Here is an 18840-nt window from a genome sequence, read left to right as displayed (position 1 = left end):
CCAACCCCCTGCCGTGGGCAGGGACACCTTCCACTAGACCAGGTTGCTCAAAGCCCCATCCAGCCTGGCCTTGAACACTTCCAGGGATATCATATAGTGGCAGTTTCCACTACTGCCAGCACCTCTTTCATTTCTGAGGAGATAGTGAATAGGAATGAAATCTGCACCAAGAAAAAGTTGTTTGAGCAAAAATATTAAATGGACTGTATCTGTTCAGTGCTTTGCTTTGTATGGTCAGTGCATTTACGCTACAGTAGTAGGCATCCTGTGACAGTTCGCTGTCAAATGGGGGCTGTGATTCTGTGCTTAGGGAGCAGAGAAGTACCTTGTTGGACAACAGCTGAGTAGTTAGATGATGACTAGCGTGTATTAGCTTTCTCATTTTTGTCTTTAAGCTTATTCTGTTAATGAGGTATCTGGAATTACTAGATGGTCCTTTCAGTAATGATGCCCCAGATTTTTTGTTAAAACTGTTAGCATGAGGATACCTCTTCCCCCTACTTTTCCTCTCCCTCTCTGTAGTGCTGCATAGTAACAAGTGACTGGGATTTCAAAGACTTTGGGTGTAGCCCATCCCTGCTGGTCTGTCTGCCTTCCCTCAGGCCAGAGAGCGGAAGTCTGAACATGGACTTAGGTTCAGGTAGCTCTTGTTGAGCCCTAGACAGATGTCAAATTTCAGTCCCACTATGTTAAAGGCCTCTGATGTGAGCAACTGCCCCTTCCAGTAGATGCCATTGCTGTATTCTTGTAAATGTCTGCAGTGTGCTGGTCGGTAGTCAAAGACAGGGTGGTACCTGCCCTGACCCTCCCACTTCTTTTAAAGGTAGCAGTGGGGCAGTAAGTGGGAAAGGTACATAGCTTTGAAGTGGCCAGGTGGAGATGTCAGTGTAGTGAAAATAGTTTTTAATTAATTTTTTAAAATTGAATAATTGGGCTTGTCCCTTTATCGCTTCTGTGCAATTCTAAAGGTAGATTCCTCAGAAATCGGGAAGAAGTTTATTTCTGTTAATTTCTTATACTTATGCCTAAACTGGAGTTTTGCATAGCTTTCATTTTACTGGAAGTAATAAACTGATACAATTTAAAAACTCAGCCTGAAAGGTGAAAGATCAACTGAATAATAGTTTGAGAAATTAGCCTTTTCACATAGGTAAGACCTGGAAAGGAGGGATTGAAACCACACTCTTGGGACCTCATCTGTGAAGCAGTTTCTGTTGCAAACCAGTCTTGAAAAGGTTGTCTGGCTTTAATGGAACCTGCTTTATTACTCAATCAAAAACTAAATAGCTGTATAAACAAACTAGTCTTTGTTAAGCTGAAGGGATTCAGATAAAAAGTAGAATTCTCAGGATGAAAACTGACTTCTTGGGCAATGTCATGTAGGCTACAGAATGAGCATGGAAATATTTCCTGAATAAAGACAGACTTTCTGCTGTGAAGCTCAGGATGTGTTTTTTTTAAAAAGTCTCAGGCTAAAGAATGTTTCTCTGTGATTTATAATTATGCCTTCTCCCTTTTTTTTAATCAGGGTTCTTGGGGTTCTGGAAAGGATCAGTATAGCAAGGAACTGCTTGTGTCCTCCATTTTTGCAGCAGCTAGTCGCAAGCGGAAAAAAACAAAAGAGAAACCACAACCAAGCAGCTCAGAGGATGAGTTGGATAATGTGTTTTTCAAGAAGGAGCTTGCAGAACAATCTCGTGGTGACACAACAAAAGAGGACATAGCTAAAGGGGAGTATGAAAGAGAGAGAGAGATAGGGAGAAAACAGAGGATGTTTGTCCTGAAGGAAAAAGAGAACAGCAGTAAAAAAGATGTGAATGTTGCAAAGGATGAAAAGAAGTCATTAAAGAAAGAAAGTATTCCGTCAGAGGAACCTTCACTGCCTTACCACGAAAAATGTACAAAATCACCGAATCTCAGCTGTCTGCAAACCACGCAGAAGAATAACCCAAAAATGCCTATTTCACAATCATCTTCCCAGGTGGAGGAGACAGTGTCTGACTCTGGCACTATGCTAAGCACTTCCTCCCAGGCTTCCCAGCACAGATACTCATGCAAAAAAGTAGCCAGCCCTGAAGTTAAACACAATGAGTTTTTAGCAGCTGATGTCAGTTCCATCACCTCAGATTATTCAACTACTTCATCTACTATATATCTAACTGGGTTAGATGCTAGTATGCTGAGCCCTGAGGTGCAGTCAGTGACAGAAAGCAAGGGAGAAGATGCTGATGATGAAAGAAGTGAATTGATCAGCGAAGGGCGTCCTATGGAGACAGACAGTGAAAGTGACTTCCCTGTCTTTGCCACCAGTGCTGCTGCTGAAAGGCTGCCCAAGGGCAAAGTTTCAGAAGCGGTAAAGACCAGCCGGAGGAACTCTGAAGAAAGCGAAGTAAGTTGTACGGAGGGAAGTTCAACACCAAAGTTAGAGAGTCGCAGACTTTTTAGCTCACACAAACTTATTGAATGTGATACACTGTCGAGGAGAAAGTCTGCACGGCACAAAACAGACAGTGAGGGTTCAGGGGATGCAAAGAGTGAGAAGGACTTGCCTACTGTGACCAAAATGTTCGACATAATGAAAAAAGGAAGATCAACAAGCAGTTTAGCTACATCAGCCAAAAGTGAGGCTGACAAACAAGAACCTACCTGGAGACTTAAAATTACAGATAGGTTAAAGCTGCGACTCAAATCATCTGCAGATGACATGTTTGGAGTTGGGAATCAAAAAGCTAACTCTGCAGAGACTGCAAAGAGAAAAAATATCAGGCGAAGGCATACGCTTGGAGGACAGAGGGATTTCGCCGAAATAAGTGTCCTGAATGCTTGGAAAGCTCAAGAGCCAAGTCAAAGTAGAGAGAGAGAATCTGAGCTTTCAGCTGTGAATCGGTTGAAGCCAAAATGTCCAGCGCAGGACCTCTCGATCTCAGACTGGCTTGCACGAGAACGTTTACGCACTAGCACAACTGACCTTAATACGGGTGAAACTGGAAAGCCCAGACTTGAGAACACTAGCTTAGCAGATGTATCAAAGGTAGATCTGCCTTTATCTGCAGAGATGCAGGCAGATGAAGGCAGTTCTTCCAGCAGCTTGACTTTAATTAGTAGAACACCACCTTCGGGACCATTTCAGCCATCAGACCAGGTAAATGGTGAAAATTATCAGAATATGAACAAAACCAACTTCAGCCCAGCAGTTGATGCCCATCCTCATAAACTGTCTGGGACCCAAGTGGTTAGATCTCGATTCTACCAGTATCTTTGAAATGGGGAGATATGTCCACTACAGCAATTCATTAACTTACTGTTACACTTCTCAGTAACTGTGTGTATGTGTGTGTGTACATATATATATATATTTTCCTGTACTGTTGTTGTTATGCAGCCTTCATTTGGGCTGGTTTCATCAATATGCTCTGTGGAACGTTTTCACAGTGCATTACCACAGCCAGAAGAACACTAAAGTTAAAGTATATATATATATATATTTTAAGAAAAAGTATATTTGATGGCTGCATACAAATGTTGAACAAAGCATCTGATGCAACATGCTGTGTAGTGTATACATGGTTTTCTGACTGAGAGTTGGCCTGGCATTAGTATGCAGAAAAATTGTTCTTTTGGTTTAGTCACTAACAAGTGCCTCATCATAAATTCATTTGGTTTGTTAGGGTGCCATATTGTTAAATTAGAGAAACTTATTACAAACAAATGAATACATTTTATTGTTAACAAGTTTCATTACATTTTACAAATGTTAACACAGGTGGCTACAGAGCTTCCATTCCTTAGGCATTCCAGTAAATATTGGAGTTTTATATTTCCAATTTTAATACAGATTTTGAGTTTTATGTGACTTGAATTTTTAATCTTTCTGTAAAATAAGTAACTTAAATGTACATATTACATGTGTATCTTTTCTTCAGATACCAGATTTGATATAAATGTTGTAACATAGGCGTGTAGATAGTGGATACTGGATGGAACTGGTTTCTTTTATTGAGAATATAATTCTGCATGAAGACCTAATGAATCCAAACCTGTATCATGCCTGTGTGCATACCTACTTAAACACTGGAAATAAAATTGTTTTGGTGACTCTTTGCATGATGTGGATTCATTTTAATGAATGGTTTTGAAATGTCACATTTACAAGTTGCAATCGGTAGCTGCTCTGAGGATCGCAAAACCTGCAGTTGCTCCTGGATGAAGGGTGCTTCTCATTAACATCTTTTATTTGTGGGACGAGACTGTGGAGGTTTGCATATGAGAGAGATTCGGTTGGTTAAATATTTTCATCTTGATACATAATCTGATTCTAAGGTATGTAGCAAGTTGGTTTATGTTTAATGTGCTGGTTTTGTAGCACTGAAAAAAACACGTCTGTAATCATCCCCAAGTCATAAGGAGTAAATACCAGTATCTGCCACTCAAAACAATACTGTAGTATGGGTGTTCAACTTTTTTATAGTTTTAACTACAGAGATGAGTTTCTAGCCAAAAAACCCTTCTGTGTGTGAACTCTCTACCGGTTATATTTTTTCTTCTCTTTTCTTGCACACCTACTTGAAAACAAAGCAGCTGTTCATCACTTTGGGTGTTCCTGTGTTTTACACTGTCAGTTGCTTGGCAGAGGATTAAACCTGTATCGATGACAAATAAGCAATGAACTTCGTGAGCATCGAAAAAATTTACTTTTACGCGTGTATCCTGTTACTGAGATGAGAAGGAATTACAGTAACTAGGAAGTGTAGGCTGACACAGTTTTAAGTAGACTTCGTTTCTTTCCAAAGTGACTGTAACAGTCCCATGCTTTGATCTGCTGTGGTTTTGATGCTTGTGAGGAATAATTATAAAAATTGGCTGTGAAGAAAAGCATTTGATACAACAGTTGAGATCTGAAAGTTCTCAACACATAATTGTGTGCATCTAGTACCAGTTCACATAAAAACGAATCATGTTCTTGTGGTCTCCTTGCAAACTAAAACGTCTTTTCCCCCCAGAGCAACAGGAAGCTGATGCATTAGCAGTGTTTCTGTGTGCAGTGAGAGGAAGAATGGGTATGTTTTGTGAAACACGGAGTAGTTGATGATGATTTTTGTTTCAGTCCTAATAGCAAAGTGTATTTGAACAAGGGATTTCAAAATATGGTGTTGTGATGCTTCTGTAATGCTATTCATCAGCAAATACTCATTGTCTTTTACTGGAGGCATATTTTGTCCCATCCTTAGTCTCGGGAGCTTGTTAGAGTGTGTGTGCTAAGCATCCACAGTAGGTCGCAGGGGTCTTCTCAATGAAGCAATATACTTGTGGAGGTACATAGGGGTCCTGATCTGACAGCCATTTTGATGGATCGAGTTAATTTTCATTTTGTTGTGTTTATAGATAACTAATGATTTTAACTCCTGAATCTAGATGCATGGCTGCCAACTCTTATGCTTGAGAACATAGAACTTTTATTGTATTGACTGAAATAGAACACAAGATCTTTTGAAAAATTAGGAACTTAAAAATAAACACAGAACGGGAATTGTAGTGGCTGACAATGCTACAGGTACAAATTTAAGGCTTCAGCAGCCTCTGTGGTATCACCTGCTGCTGCACTGACTGCATGGAAGCTGCAGAGCTGTTGCAGAAGGAGCATGGACAGAAGTCAGGGATATCTGTGGGGGTGTAAGAAGAGGATTACTGCAGTTTGGACCACCACTGCCTTGCCTTTTCCATGGAAGTCGGGTCTTGGAGGAGATAACCTAGCAGGCAGAGTGGGAAGGAGGGAAGCTTTGGGGAAGCCCTTGACTTGAAGGGGAGATGCAGGGAGCAATCTGTCAGGTGTATGAAGGAGAGGAGATTACTGAGCTCCACCTGAAGAAAGTAGCATGTGGCAGTGTACCTGCAGCAGGGAAAACATGGGTGCTTTTTCTAATCTTTGAAGACTGCCAAGATTTGGGGCCACCTTAAATTCCAGTCACTGTGGCAACTGAGATCACAGACATTTTCAGGAGCCATTGCTGTGCCCTGATCTTAACAGCAGCTACTTCAGACCCTTACCTGTGGTGCTTTTTTTCTTTCTTTTTTTTCTTCTTTGTTTTGTTTTGTTTTTCTCCCTTCCTCCTCTGGAAGGGAACGGTGACAGCCTGACTGACACAGGAAGGGAAATGTATGTGTGCAATAGCCTGCCCTGAGGTGAATACTCTTGGTGCCAGTATTTGCTCTGGATTCAGGAGGATGGGCAGCTCCATGGGGTTGCAGAGCAGTTGAGGTGGGCAGGGACCTCTGGGGATCACCTAGTCCTGCCCCGGCTCAGGTGTGGCCAGAGCAAGTAGCTCAGGGCTAGGGCTGGCTGGGTTTTGAATATTTCCATGGAGGCTCTACAGCCTCCTTGGGCAACCTATGCCAGGTTTGATCACACAGTAAAAAGGGGTGCTTTTTTATGTTTAAGCAGAATTTCTTAATATTTCCATTTGTGCCCATTTTTTATTTTATACTCCTCATCATGAGGATTTAAGCTGGCTTGGAAAGTACTTTTGGTCTGAGGACTGCATGAAGCTGTGTAGCTGCAAGTCATTAGGAACAGGTCTAAGCTGAGATCTGATGGTGAAATAATGAAAGGATGAACTGTGGTGGTAGCAATAGTGTTTGGATTTTTTAAATGGTTCCAAACAGCAGTTCCTGTTTCAGTGAGAATTGGTGGTTTAGTTTGAAATCCATTTGCTGGGATCTGGTAGCTGGAAAGTGCTGTATGACTGCTTTTTAAGACTGTCAAAGGGCTTGTTAGGGTCCCCATTAGTATCACTTACAGCACTGATAACATGGAATTAAGACATGGCCACAGTCCAAGGGGTCTCTTAACTTCTTTTGCGCTGATGCAGAGCTGAAGGAAAATCCTTTGCTGAGCTGCACATAAGGGTCTCTTCCTGTCTGCCGCATCTGAGGAGAACCTCTCTCCACTTTGCCCAGGCAGGATGAAAGAGTTTGAAATGTGGCCTCATCTGCTACAAAAAGCTGTGTTCTTGTTTTTAAAGCCAGGTCATTACACTGTTCTCATTTAGATAGTAATCGAGCAATTAATTGTGCCAGCCTGGGGAAAGAAGGCTGTAGGCTGATGTGTGGCTGGCAGGGGGAATGACTTAGAACAGACCTGCCACCGTTGAAGTGGTGCATGTACCTGTGGCTCACAGTCATGAGACCATAAAAATCTGCCTCAATCATCTGTGAGTTTTTAAGCATGCAGAAGAGCTGCTTCTTAGTGGGGATCAGATGGATTTTGGCCCTGTACATTTCTAGGCAGAGATGTCCTGCACACCCCTCCTCTTCCCTGCTCTATGCATCCTCTTCTGCTCTGCCTTCCCACCACCGTGGCCTGCCCATTGCAGGGGCTGGGTGCTGTCTTGCTTTGTTTTTGCTGCAGTCCACATAGGTATTGTCAGCTGGCACACAGGGATGGCACTTGTTCTGCTGTGAGTCCTGGGCTGGCTCGGACCACAACAGGCAGCAGGAAGGTCCTGCTCACATTCCAACTCCTTCCACCTTGAAAGGGAGCGGTGAGCTGCTTCACTACTGATGTTACGGAGCAGTGAGGTCCCATCACATCTGAACCCACGGGACTGCTGCAAACTAAAGAAACTCACAGAAGAGACTTGAGCTGCAAATGCAACTGCTAGCAGGTCTGGTACCCTGGGGATGTGGTACCCTGCTGGGCTCTTCTTTGCTGAAGAGCCTCTGTTGTCTTTAAACTGCCCAGGAGCCGGTGAGAGCTTGATCTGGAGTTGCCTGTGCCAGAGCACCCTGGTGACAGCAAGGAGGATGGGCTCCTTTTCCCATGTCCCCTTTTTGAACGCAGGCTAGCTCTGGGGAAGAACGCAGCCGGCCTTGAGGGCTGCTCTGTTAGTGCCGAGCCCCGCATCGCAGCGGTAGCTGCCCAGTGGTTCTTGTCCCTAGCTCGAGCTGCAGCCACCTCCACCAAAACCACTTCTTCATAACTGGTTTGCAGTGAGAAAATTGGCTTTTTAATCACTAGCCTGTGCTGTTTCCTTCTGTGCTCAAAGGATTTAGTTAGAAACTTGCTGATTTTTCTAAATATCTGCCCAATGTTCAAAAGCATTCCTGGTGCTGAGCTACAGCCTGCACGCAGCCCTTTCCTGCCTGTGTTTGTGAAAGCCCGACAACTTCATTATTGTCCAAGCAGGATGGGGAGGGAGGGAATAAATACCACCCGACTCCCGATGGTCCCGGCAGCGGTGCCGGTGCAGGGGGTCCGAGCCTGTGGTTGGTTTCCTGCTGGGTGCGGCACCCCAGCACCGAGGTCGAGACGTGGAGGTGCACAAAAAGTGGTGGTTGCTGGAAGACGTGCATGTCGCAGTGCAGCTGAGGCCACGAGTGGGTGTTGTGTTCACTCCCTGACGGCGATTTCCCCATTCGCCACCACAAGCAATAATTATCTGTCGAGTACAGTACTGCCTTACTGCCCACTGCGCGCCCAGAGACTGTGCAGGGACCCTTGGTTATTTATACAACTACTGTCAGAGTCTAAATTTAAACAGATAGGGAGAATATGCTGCTGTAGCCCCTTGCCTGAAGAGGCTGTGAGAAGCTGCAGCTGGAGCAGTGCCAGAGCTGCAGCCCATGGGTGCGTGCTGCGGGGCTGCAGGGCAGAGGAGGGCCAGGGCCAAGGTCTGCTGTCGTGGACCCTGCCTGGCTGTATGATGGTCGTGGGGGACGGCTCTCACGTTACAGAGGATCGGGTATTGGCAGATTACTATTTTTCAATGCGTCGGATCCCTGGGGGATGTCAGACTAACAGTTTAAGAACAAAACCTAGTATGTATGTCCATCACATAGTTTGAACTTCTATTTGGGCTGTGTATGGTAAAGGAGAAGCATGGTACCCAGCCTCCTGCTGCTCTTTGTATTTGCTGTCTGTTGTGTGGCCACATGGAATAGGCCTACCTGGTAACAAGATGCGGCATTGGCTCAGGCTTGTTCCCTTCCGAGCAAGGGAGTAACGTATGCAGCACTTGAGATGGTAGGAAACACTCACGGAAAGGAAAGTGCATGGTCCAGGGGGTGCAGTGTGGCAGTTTTTGAGAGGTTCTTCCCACCCCAATCAGCTGCTCCCAGCCCAGGCTTTGGAGCCACCGCTTTTCTGTATGGGCTGCAAAGGAACTGGCTTCACTCCAGTGGTTCAGTGTGAGTGCTCTGAACTGCGCCTTACGCTTCGCTTTGGAGCCAGCCAGCTTTGTCCTGGGCTCGGCGCTCAGCCTGACGCTGGAGCTCCTTGCCCTGCGTGCCTTGGCTGCCGTGCCAGCGGAGGGAATGGCACCCGGCGTGACCCTGCGGGAACTAGACTGTGTGTCGTGTTCATGAGGTATTAAAGACTGTAAATGTTAACTCATTGCTCCCGCTGCAAGGGATGTGCAGTCTGAGGGCTCAGCCTTGAAATGACACTTTTAAGAAACTTCCTGTTTCACAAGGAGGAATAAAACAGACTACTTAAAGGTGGAAGAGATGAAATTCAATCAAAGGTTCAGGTGGGTTTTTTTGGTTTTGTTTTTTTTTTTCTTGCTAGCTTTCTAACCTGGAGTACCAGCAATTAGCTTTTGTCCAGGTAAATTTGAAAGACGCCATTTTAAAATTAATACCTATGTATGGCTTTAATCTGGGGAAAATAAAGTCAGTTTTTCTCCTGATGATTTAATGCTCTCAGGCAAACAGTTTAACAGCTAATTGAGACCATTATAAAAGTTATTAGTGACAAGATACAAATATATAAGCATGCAGCCCTTTATTTCTGTGAAGATCTTTGCTTATCATAGTTCTGTATATTACATTATGGTGTTATACAAATAAATTTATTTACAAAACCATGAGCTATGGAAGCTTTTTGCATTTTTTTTCCTATTTGACTGATAGCCATCTTTTTCAACCCTTCCCCATATATATTTTTAAGCATGCATAAAAATTAACTTTGGTGTGGTAAAACTACTCTATGTGCCCAGCCACATACAGTATTTATTTATTTATATATATTTATAGATATGTACAAAAGTTTGCCAGTATACAGAACACTACAGAAGTGTACATTTTAAAATCCACAATGCAATACATTAATGGGTTACCAGGTCTCAGTGAAATAAAACTGAAGGAAAAAGGGTGGATTTAGCTAAGAAAAAAAGTAATCAGCAACTACTACCTATATGTGTAAAAGAATTTATTTTTTTTTTTCTTGGCTGGCAAATTCTTAAATATAATCTGAATGGCAGTGCAATAGGTTGAGTTGCCTCATACACACTAAGACCAGTCTTGTTCTGTTTCTTGTGTAGAGGTTTACTGTCCAGCATCCTACTTTCAAATGTACATTACAATAGTATCAAAATGTTTTGGCAAAAAGATCTCGAAAGGAACCATGACATTTGTTGACAAAAATAGAAATCTGTAACAAAGCTAAATAACACCAAAATAAAAGAAAAATATTTTAGTTTCAGTTTTACAGTTGTGTATAATCACACTTCAGTATATCTCTGTTCACTTCTAGTCCCCATAATGAAAAATAGCTTTATACAAAACAACTTACTAAATTTTTAACCATACATTTTCCCATGCTCAGTACACCGCTGTGCACACGCAGTCAAGTTCACTCACACACCTTCACACTTTTTTGTAAGAGGTGCTGCCTATAGGAAGAAAACACTTTTATCATTACAACAGCAACAGAGTTTTACAAAAAAGCTTCACTCTAATCTAGTGTAGTAATTCAGTATTTAGCACGTGATTAGTATTAAGCCTCCAGCAATACAGCAAAATGGTTACATTCCCTGGTTAAAATATTGGCTGCAGATTCTTTGAAAATGAACAAAAAGCCTTGGTGAACTTGCACGCGTGCTGTGCTTAGCCTTTAGGATGGCTCCTTGGCTGTGGATGGGGTGGACTTGCCGGCATTTCCGTTCTGCGCCTTGTAGCTGGTGAAGCTAGGTGTGTGGATTGTCCTGATGCTCTTCATACCTTGGTTCAGTGAAGTGGGAGAGGTAGAGGAGGGGGGGGAGGTAGAGGAGGAAGAAGGAGGGGGTGGCCGGCCGTTTTGAGTCTGTAGTGAGAACGAGAGATGGTGACCTTTCCCTGGGTAAGTGGGGCTCTGGAACTTGGAGGAGCCGTTAGAGAGAGAGGGGATGAGGGAGGTAGAGTAAGTTATGCGACCTGTCTGCGGACCGAGAAGGTTAGAGGAAGGAATGGAGGTTTTAGTAGGTGGATTAAGAGGGTTAGAGCTGTCACCGCTAGAAGCAGGTGCTGAGCTGCTTTTCCCAGAAGTGGGAGAAAAGGCTGGGATCTTAGAAGCAGGTAGGGTAGGGGAAGTAGCCTTATAGTCCCCACCAGCTTTCTTAGCACTTCCATTAGCCTGCAAATAAAGACGGCAGGAGACAGTTTGTCAGAAAGCCAGTAACACGATAAACCAACAGGACCTGGGAAAATAGCCCTACAGAGAATAAGAATTAACAGTTTGAGGCCTGAGCTAAGTCTTGCAGCCATGGACTGGACCTGGTAGAAAACCCAAAGTGCCCAACGAAGAGTGCATAGACAGAGAGAAAGAGCCAACAAAGCTTTTGTGAGAAGGTGCCACCTATGGGTTAAGGACCGGTCACTACATTGGCCATGCTTTGGGGTTATTAACGTGTGAATAGACATGTCTGGCCGGAGAGTTAATGTGCATCTACTGCCCTCTATTACACCGACAGGTTAGTGTCCAAGGCTTCCTGTAAAGACACTCTGAACAGAAGCATTCCCAGCTCTCCTAAGGAACCGCCACATTTACCCAAGGGAAAGTAAACAGGTAGTTGACATCTTAACATTACAGCTGAATACCACAGTTTAAGAAAAAACAAAAAGGAAAAAAAAAAAAAAAAAGAAGCAGGTGTTTTATTGCAGACATGCATGCACAAGCATGGTGAAAAAGATCAGTAGGTACTGTCATGCCCCCAGGATCCAGGACGTCCAGTTAGACCTCACTCGAAAGTCAGGCATCCGTTATTTGGTATAATCTCAGTCAGTTACTGGAGTTTTTAAATAAACAAACAACATGGAATGTCCATCCAAACACTGGGTTTAGGGTAAAACTACCTGTCTGTATTGGCGTGGATCCTGCAGCTTGTGTTGTTTGCCTGCTTTCTCCATGCTTCCTTGTCTAGTTTTCGAAGCCATGGGGACCGGCATCCGGCTTGTCTGCGAGGCAGCGCTGGAGCCCTGTGGAAACGAGTGGAGGGGCAGGGAGGGGAGACAAGGAGAAGGCGTGATCAGTACCGGTGTGCTTGAAGAGGAGACTGCACACCATGCGCCGAAAAAAAGCCACAGTACTACATGCAGGGAAAGTTCAGGAGCTTCACACCACAGGTGTTAATTTCCAGAATCAATGGAGAAAACTGCTCAGCTACTGATCAGCCTGGATTTCATGTCAGTGACGCTTGTCATTTCACACAGCAGATTATTCGACCCAGCTCCCCTGCATTTGCCCATCACCAATCAGCAGCAAAGATTAAAAATAAAAAAACAACAAACCCAATGGTCTATTAGCTGTTAGACACCTTGTGGGGAGCCCAAACAAGCCACCTGAAAGGAAGCAACCAAATCACAAGACCCTCTTGTTTAATGGTGATTATTGCAGATTTTAGAAAGCAGCTGGAGGTTTGATTTCTTGGACTAAGGTACCTTACGTGAAGTGGCTGGGATTGACGGAGGGGGCTCTACGCCAGCAAGGCTCTCATCCAGCACTACAAGCTCTCGGGATGGGGTCTCTGGTACTATCTGGGCAGAGAAGGGGACAGTGCTTCCCTCAGAGCTGTATGTGTTTTCAGGGATAGATTTTGGACTCATTTCACTGATGGTGTTTTCCAGCTGCTTTATAGTCTGCTCAAGGCTGTCTAGCGTTCGGTATGTACTCTGTCGAATTTCATCAGTCCTAGACATGGACACTGCAGCTCCAGGGAGTCCCTCTTGCTTCCCAGAAGGACTTTTGTCACTGTCCTCAGGCTGAGACCTGGTGATTTCAAATCTCTTTGCTTCCTTATGCTGCTTCAGGGTTCCATCTTCCTCCTCTTCTTCATAGACCACAACCTGCAAGGTCTTCTTCCCAGTCTTGGTTCCTGTCCGTATCGCCTGCGTCAAAGCAGCCAGCTGCTTTTTAGGGAATTTGAATTTAAACTTTTTCTTAGAATCCTGCCTGCTGCCAAACTGATCGGCAGAGTCCAAGTTTGCTTCTGTGTTTAGCCCATAGATCTGACGGTATTTGTTAAAATTCGTCTTTGTACTTTCCTCTTCTGCAGGAGGTCTGGTTTCTGCAGAGTCAGAGGAAGACTGAACGTTTAATATGTACTGCTCTTCGAGACCGTGAGCCGCTGAATAGTCCGCAATTGCTTTTCTGTCATTAACTACCGGTGGTTCTTCCTTCTGGCTCTCAGGGATTTCATGTGCTTCATTTTCTTCCTCCTCCTCTTCCTCTTCTATCTTTTCATCTGTCATCATTTTCTCCAACTCCTCATCACATTCCTCAAAAATTGTAGAAAGCCGCTTATACGCTGACCTAATATCCATCGGTTCATCAAAAATGATGATGACGGGTTTTTTGTCCAGGCACACCACCGGCTCTTCGCTGTCTGTGTTTTCTGGGATACCCTTCTCCAATGCCATGTCCCTTCTCGCATCGATGTTCACTGTTTGCACATCTCCACCTTTCCGGCTGACTATATCGTGAACTTCCCCACTCGAGAGGACCTGGACGGCTGTTTTAGTAATCATGAAGGCAATGTTTTCTGTGGGTGGGTTGTCTTCACTTGGAGAGCTAGCTGGAGACTCTGTCTCTTCGATGCTGTTCACACTGTTACTTCTGGACACTTTGGGTCTTAGCACAACCTGATTGTAGTTGACTGCAGAAGCTTCTTGCTCCTGCGAGGAAGGCTGAGGCCCCATAGCTTCCTGCGTGTGCCTCATGAGAGGGGCAACGCTGCTGATGGGGATATGCTTGCCTGTGCTCTGCAAGGCTTCACCCTGCGGCAGGCCCTGGTGAGCATCTCGTGAGAGTCTGTAGTTTGGCTTTTGTTTTCCAGTTTCAACAGCTGGAAAATGGGATCCTAAAATATCTTGAGCCCCTCTTCGTTTGTCATCCTCTAGCAAGCTGACACCAGACAGGTTTGTGCTCATGTTCTGAAGGTTTTTCTTAGAATAGTCTCTACTGTCTACAAACAAACCCTTGCTAAATGTAGGACTGTCATTCATTGAAAAGCCAATTTTACTCTCAGCTGTGCTGGATGAATCAGAACCCAATTCTTCTTCAGTTTTCCCTTCCCTCTTCTCTTTAGGATGGTCACTATCTGTGGGAGATCCTGTTGTAGCCCCATACACCTAAGGGGGAAAGTCGGATTACTTAGTTATTCAGGGCTGTTACCTTTACAGGACTTTTTTTCCCCCAAATTAATCATCATATGCTCAGGGGAAGTGCAGACCTCGTGAACTCACCACTCTGTTTACTGCTGCAGAGACTTGTCTGAAGTTGTCATCTGATTCCTGTCTTTCTTTGGGGCGAAATTCCAAATTCTGGCAGAACAGTGCATGATGTTACTGCTCAGTGCTATGCACATGGCCAGCATGGGTTGTTACCTAGGGCCCCTGTTTTAACAAGGCCTCCAGAATATGCAAAAGCACACCAATTACCTTATTTCCAACACAGTGCTACTTTGACCTGTTCACTTTCCAGCTAAAAAAAAAAATCCCTAGTTTGTATAAGAGTGAAGTTGAAAAGATTCACAGTATCTGATTAAGTTCTGCTGGGACACTTCAAAGGGAGCCTGATGTAGAAGGGCCGACAGCAGGGCGCTACGGCTTGCTAGCTCACTGGAGAGCCAAATGCGAGAGTCTGGCTAGCCTTGAAAGGAAGTTTTGTACCGGTAAAAGCTGATTTGCAAATTACAACATTTTGCTGCTTCTAATGTTGCTCACACCTGAGCAGCACAGTCAATATGATCACAGTCTGAGCATTTCTAAATCCTTGCTGCAGCTTAAAAGTACTCCTTCAAAATAACCAGCAGCACCCTGCAGCGCCTGTGGAAGTGCAGAATGAAACACTGAGCTACATTTATACTCCAAACATCACACAGAGAGGTCATCCACTAGCTCAAAAGTAGTATATTCCCAGCAATGCAAATTTAAGGGGACTTTTCTCTGTATTTTCAAATGAGCTCCCCCTGGAGTTGCTGTTTCACAATACCAGGCTTTTCTTTGGGGCTTGCTTTGCTAAGTGCTAGTGACAGCTTAGGATAAACACCAATCATCAGGGTAAGTGAATGACCTGAAGAGACACCATGCCTCTGAACGAGCAAAAGAGAAATCTACAGTCAAAAGATGGCTCGCCAAGAAGGAAATGAATCTGGCCCTGAGTGCCTGAAGGCAGTGAGCCAGAAGTGTTACTGCTGACATTGCTTGAGACTAGAAGCTGACTCCTAATGCACCAGAAGGACAGATTATACTTATATGAGCATCAAGATGTGCAGAAGATCAGTCAGGAGAGTTGCCATCCCAGCTGAGATGAATGAGTGACGGTACAGAAATCCACAGGTTGGCTAGTGCATGCACTCCCCATGCATACAGAGGTTCACAAGGTATAGTTTCTACATCTCATGTGATATTTTCTTATATACTGTCTGAGGATTTTACACAGAAAAACTTTACGCACAATCAAAATGTAGGAGTAAGTCAGCAATAGACCAGAGTCACAGTTCATCTCTACAAAGGCTTATTAGCAGTAACAAGGCTGTGCAGCGCTCCACAGATACCTTGACAACCCTCATATTTCTAAATAAGGAGGAGCTATCACGCAAATCAGCCACAGCCAGCGAGGCCTCAGTGGGCAGGCTGACACTCTCTGCGCTTCGTGCTGAGAGCTGGTATCAGAACAAACCACCAGGGCTTGTGATCACCTCAGGCCCAGACTTGCTAAGTGGTGAGTGCCTCCCAGTCCCATTACATGTCAGAGCTCCCAGAATTAGGGCAGGCCATTTAATGGCACTTGTGGCCTGTGGATATGCTGACTCAGTGACCGAGTTCCCATTTCTCTGTATCTTTTTTAGCAAGTTCCACTTCTTGTTCCACGCATCGGTGCTACATCTCCTGGTGTCATTGTACAACATCTCATTTTAGGAAATGCTGCCTTTCTACTAAAAAATAAAACCACAACAAAATCCATTTCCTCTATGAGTTTATCATGACCATAAGGCTCCATATTTAAAGCCAATAAACACTTTGTCATGTCAGATGACAAAACCAGATCTCATTAACCTTAATTTCCTGGACTCTGTGTTATTCCAATAAATAGCAGTTTATGGCAACTACTTGGCAGCACCTTTCAAAGAAACATTTGTGCTACAGGATGTGCAGTGTCTTGTGTGGTGGCCCAGGTTTTCATGTAACAATATGATCATCTCATTTTGACCCCAGTAGTAATGAGGATGAATAGAGATACATTCACACTTTTTTTTTCTCCGTAACACTGTCATACACTCCACAACAAAGCAATTTTCTCTGTTACTCATACCCATGAACTTGTACCCTCACCCAGCCAGGTGTTTGCAGCTTTAGACCAGAACTGCTGTTTGGGCAGCTCCAAGCCAAGTCCTTGTGTGCAGTCCCCTGACCTGGCAGCAGTACCTTCTGAGGGAGTATGGATTTTGATGCTAATAAATCAGACACCACCATCTAGGTGTCACCTTGTGCTTTACAGCTGCAGTGCCCTATGCAGATGCAGCTAACTGTGGTTCTACAGAGGGACCTGGACAGACTGGATCGATGGGCCAAGGCCAATTGTATAAGGTTCAACAAGGCCAAGTGCCAGGTCCTGCACTTGGGTCACAACAACCCTGTGCAACACTAGAGGCTTGGGGAAGAGTGGCTGGAAAGCTGCCTGGCGGAAAAGGACTGTTGGTCAACAGCCAGATGAATAGGAGCCAGCAGTGTGCCCAGGTGGCCACGGTGGCCAACAGCATCCTGGCTTGTATCGGAAATAGTGTGGCCAGCAGGACTAGAGCAGTGATCGCCCTCCTGTACTGGGCACTGGTGAGGCCGCACCTCGAGTACTGTGTTCAGTTTTGGGCCCCTCACTACAAGAAAGACATTGAGGTGCTGGAGCGTGTCCAGAGAAGGGCAACGAAGCTGGTGAGGGGCCTGGAGCACAAGTCTTATGAGGAGCGGCTGAGGGAACTGGGGTTGTTTAGCCTGGAGAAAAGGAGGCTGAGGGGAGACCTTATCGCGCTCTACAACTACCTGAAAGGAGGTTGTAGCGAGGTGGGTGTTGGTGTCTTCTCCCAATTAACAAGTGATAGGACAAGAGAAAATGGCCTCAAGTTGCGCCAGGGGAGGTTTAGATTGGATATTAGGAAAAATTTCTTTACTGAAAGGGTTGTCAGGCATTGGAACAGGCTGCCCAGGGAAGCAGTTGAGTCACCATCCCTGGGGGTGTTCGAAAAGCATGTAGACAAGGCACTTCAGGACATGGTTTAGTGGGCATGGTTGACGGTTGGACTCGATGATCTTAAAGGTCTTTTCCAACCTAAACGATTCTATGATTCTATGATTCTGATTCTATGTTTAGGGCAGCTGGGTTCTCTGCCTTGGGGACCTGGCAAAGTAATTTTCTCTCTCCCTGCCTCAGTTTCTGTTAAATGAAGTTGAAGTACAATGTCTCCTATAAAATCCTTGGGAGCTACTCATGATGCTATGTCAGAAAAGGTACTACTGCTATTTGCAATTTGCATACACACACAACATGCATGACAAAGTTGAAATGCTGTGCTGAGGAGCTGTGTTTCCTTCCCTACCGTATCCCCCATCATTGCAAACTGGCATTTGGCTAACAAGTTGTCATGCCTGCACGACCCCCTAAACCCAGCAATGATTCAATTCATTATTCTTAAACTTAAAAAGAGGTCTGCAAAGGCAGAAATATTTGTCCTTTTCTTCATTGTGCACATTGGCTGCCCACTAAGACCAGTCAACTCAATTGACAACACCAGTCCAGACACAGCTGTGAAATTCACCCCAACTTGGCTATAGTGCCAGACACGTGATACCTCTTCTAAGTCCCGTGACCAAAGAGTGAATCTTGGCCATTAACTTTCAGAGTAAGGGCAAATTTGGCCCATCCACCTTGACTGTCTTCCAATAAGCTGAATGAGATTTCTGAATATCTAATAACTATTTCTGGGACCAACAAATGAAACAAAATAAAGCAGAAATTCTCTAAAGTGGCTCTTGAGATTGAGAGGAACCACTGATTCTCCTCAAGACAAGAACAAGACTTAGGAGAGATGCTTCACCATCCATTGCCAGAACAGCATTGGAAGGATGTTCTAAGGAGTATGAGCATCTCTTTGGCAGAAACTGATGGATCCTCTTTTAATTTTGGTTTCACAGAATCATAAAACTTCATGCAACCATTGTATAATTGCTGATGAGACACATAATGTAGATTGATATAATGTTCCACATAAGCTTTTCTGAGCCATACCGAGATAAAAGGAAGGAAACCACTGAGCAGTGGTGGGTGGGGGTTAGAGAGAACAGGACACAAGATATAAGATTAGTTTTGAAGGAAAGAAGGTTATGCCAAGACCGGGTGGCATGTTTACAAACGCCACTTGTTACCTTCTTTTCCTTGTGATGCATTAAAGTCCCAGGCCTTATGTCTTTAACATGTGTGTCATTTCTGGACTGTTCAGCATGACTGTTTGAGTTTACATCCATAAAAGAGCACTTCTGGAAAGCCTAGGAAATAAATACTACAGGTTATCAGGAGACCAAGAGCTTTTACACAGA

The 18840-nt window shown here is 44.4% G+C and overlaps 2 protein-coding genes across 23 annotated transcripts in view; one reads left to right on the top strand and one right to left on the bottom strand.

Moving 5' to 3' along the window:
• The window catches only part of ARHGAP21 (Rho GTPase activating protein 21), a 124324-nt gene extending 120224 nt beyond the window's left edge, over nt 1–4100 (top strand). For all 6 annotated transcript variants that reach the window (XM_069777095.1, XM_069777086.1, XM_069777079.1 and 3 more), the window contains one exon: nt 1529–4100. In XM_069777095.1, coding sequence (XP_069633196.1) covers nt 1529–3262 — 1734 coding nt within the window. In that variant the 3' untranslated portion in view covers nt 3263–4100. The remainder of the gene's footprint in view (nt 1–1528) is intronic.
• Nucleotides 4101–9761: 5661 nt separating this feature from the next.
• KIAA1217 (KIAA1217 ortholog) overlaps nt 9762–18840 on the bottom strand; it is a 374649-nt gene continuing 365570 nt past the window's right edge. For 11 of the 17 annotated variants that reach the window (XM_069776954.1, XM_069776936.1, XM_069776962.1 and 8 more), the window contains 5 exons: nt 18670–18789; nt 14494–14571; nt 12691–14379; nt 12106–12228; nt 9762–11386 (listed from right to left, as the gene is read on the bottom strand). In XM_069776954.1, coding sequence (XP_069633055.1) covers nt 10889–11386; nt 12106–12228; nt 12691–14379; nt 14494–14571; nt 18670–18789 — 2508 coding nt within the window. In that variant the 3' untranslated portion in view covers nt 9762–10888. Of the gene's footprint in view, nt 12229–12690; nt 14380–14493; nt 14572–18669; nt 18790–18840 lie in introns of all 17 variants that reach the window. The other 6 variants (XM_069777043.1, XM_069777051.1, XM_069776928.1 and 3 more) reach the window with 5 other exon arrangements.

The sequence above is a fragment of the Haliaeetus albicilla genome, chromosome 2, assembly GCF_947461875.1.
Source record: "Haliaeetus albicilla chromosome 2, bHalAlb1.1, whole genome shotgun sequence".
NCBI lineage: Eukaryota > Metazoa > Chordata > Aves > Accipitriformes > Accipitridae > Haliaeetus > Haliaeetus albicilla.
Note: the sequence above shows the minus strand (reverse complement) of the source record. Positions and strands in the feature narration are given on the sequence as shown.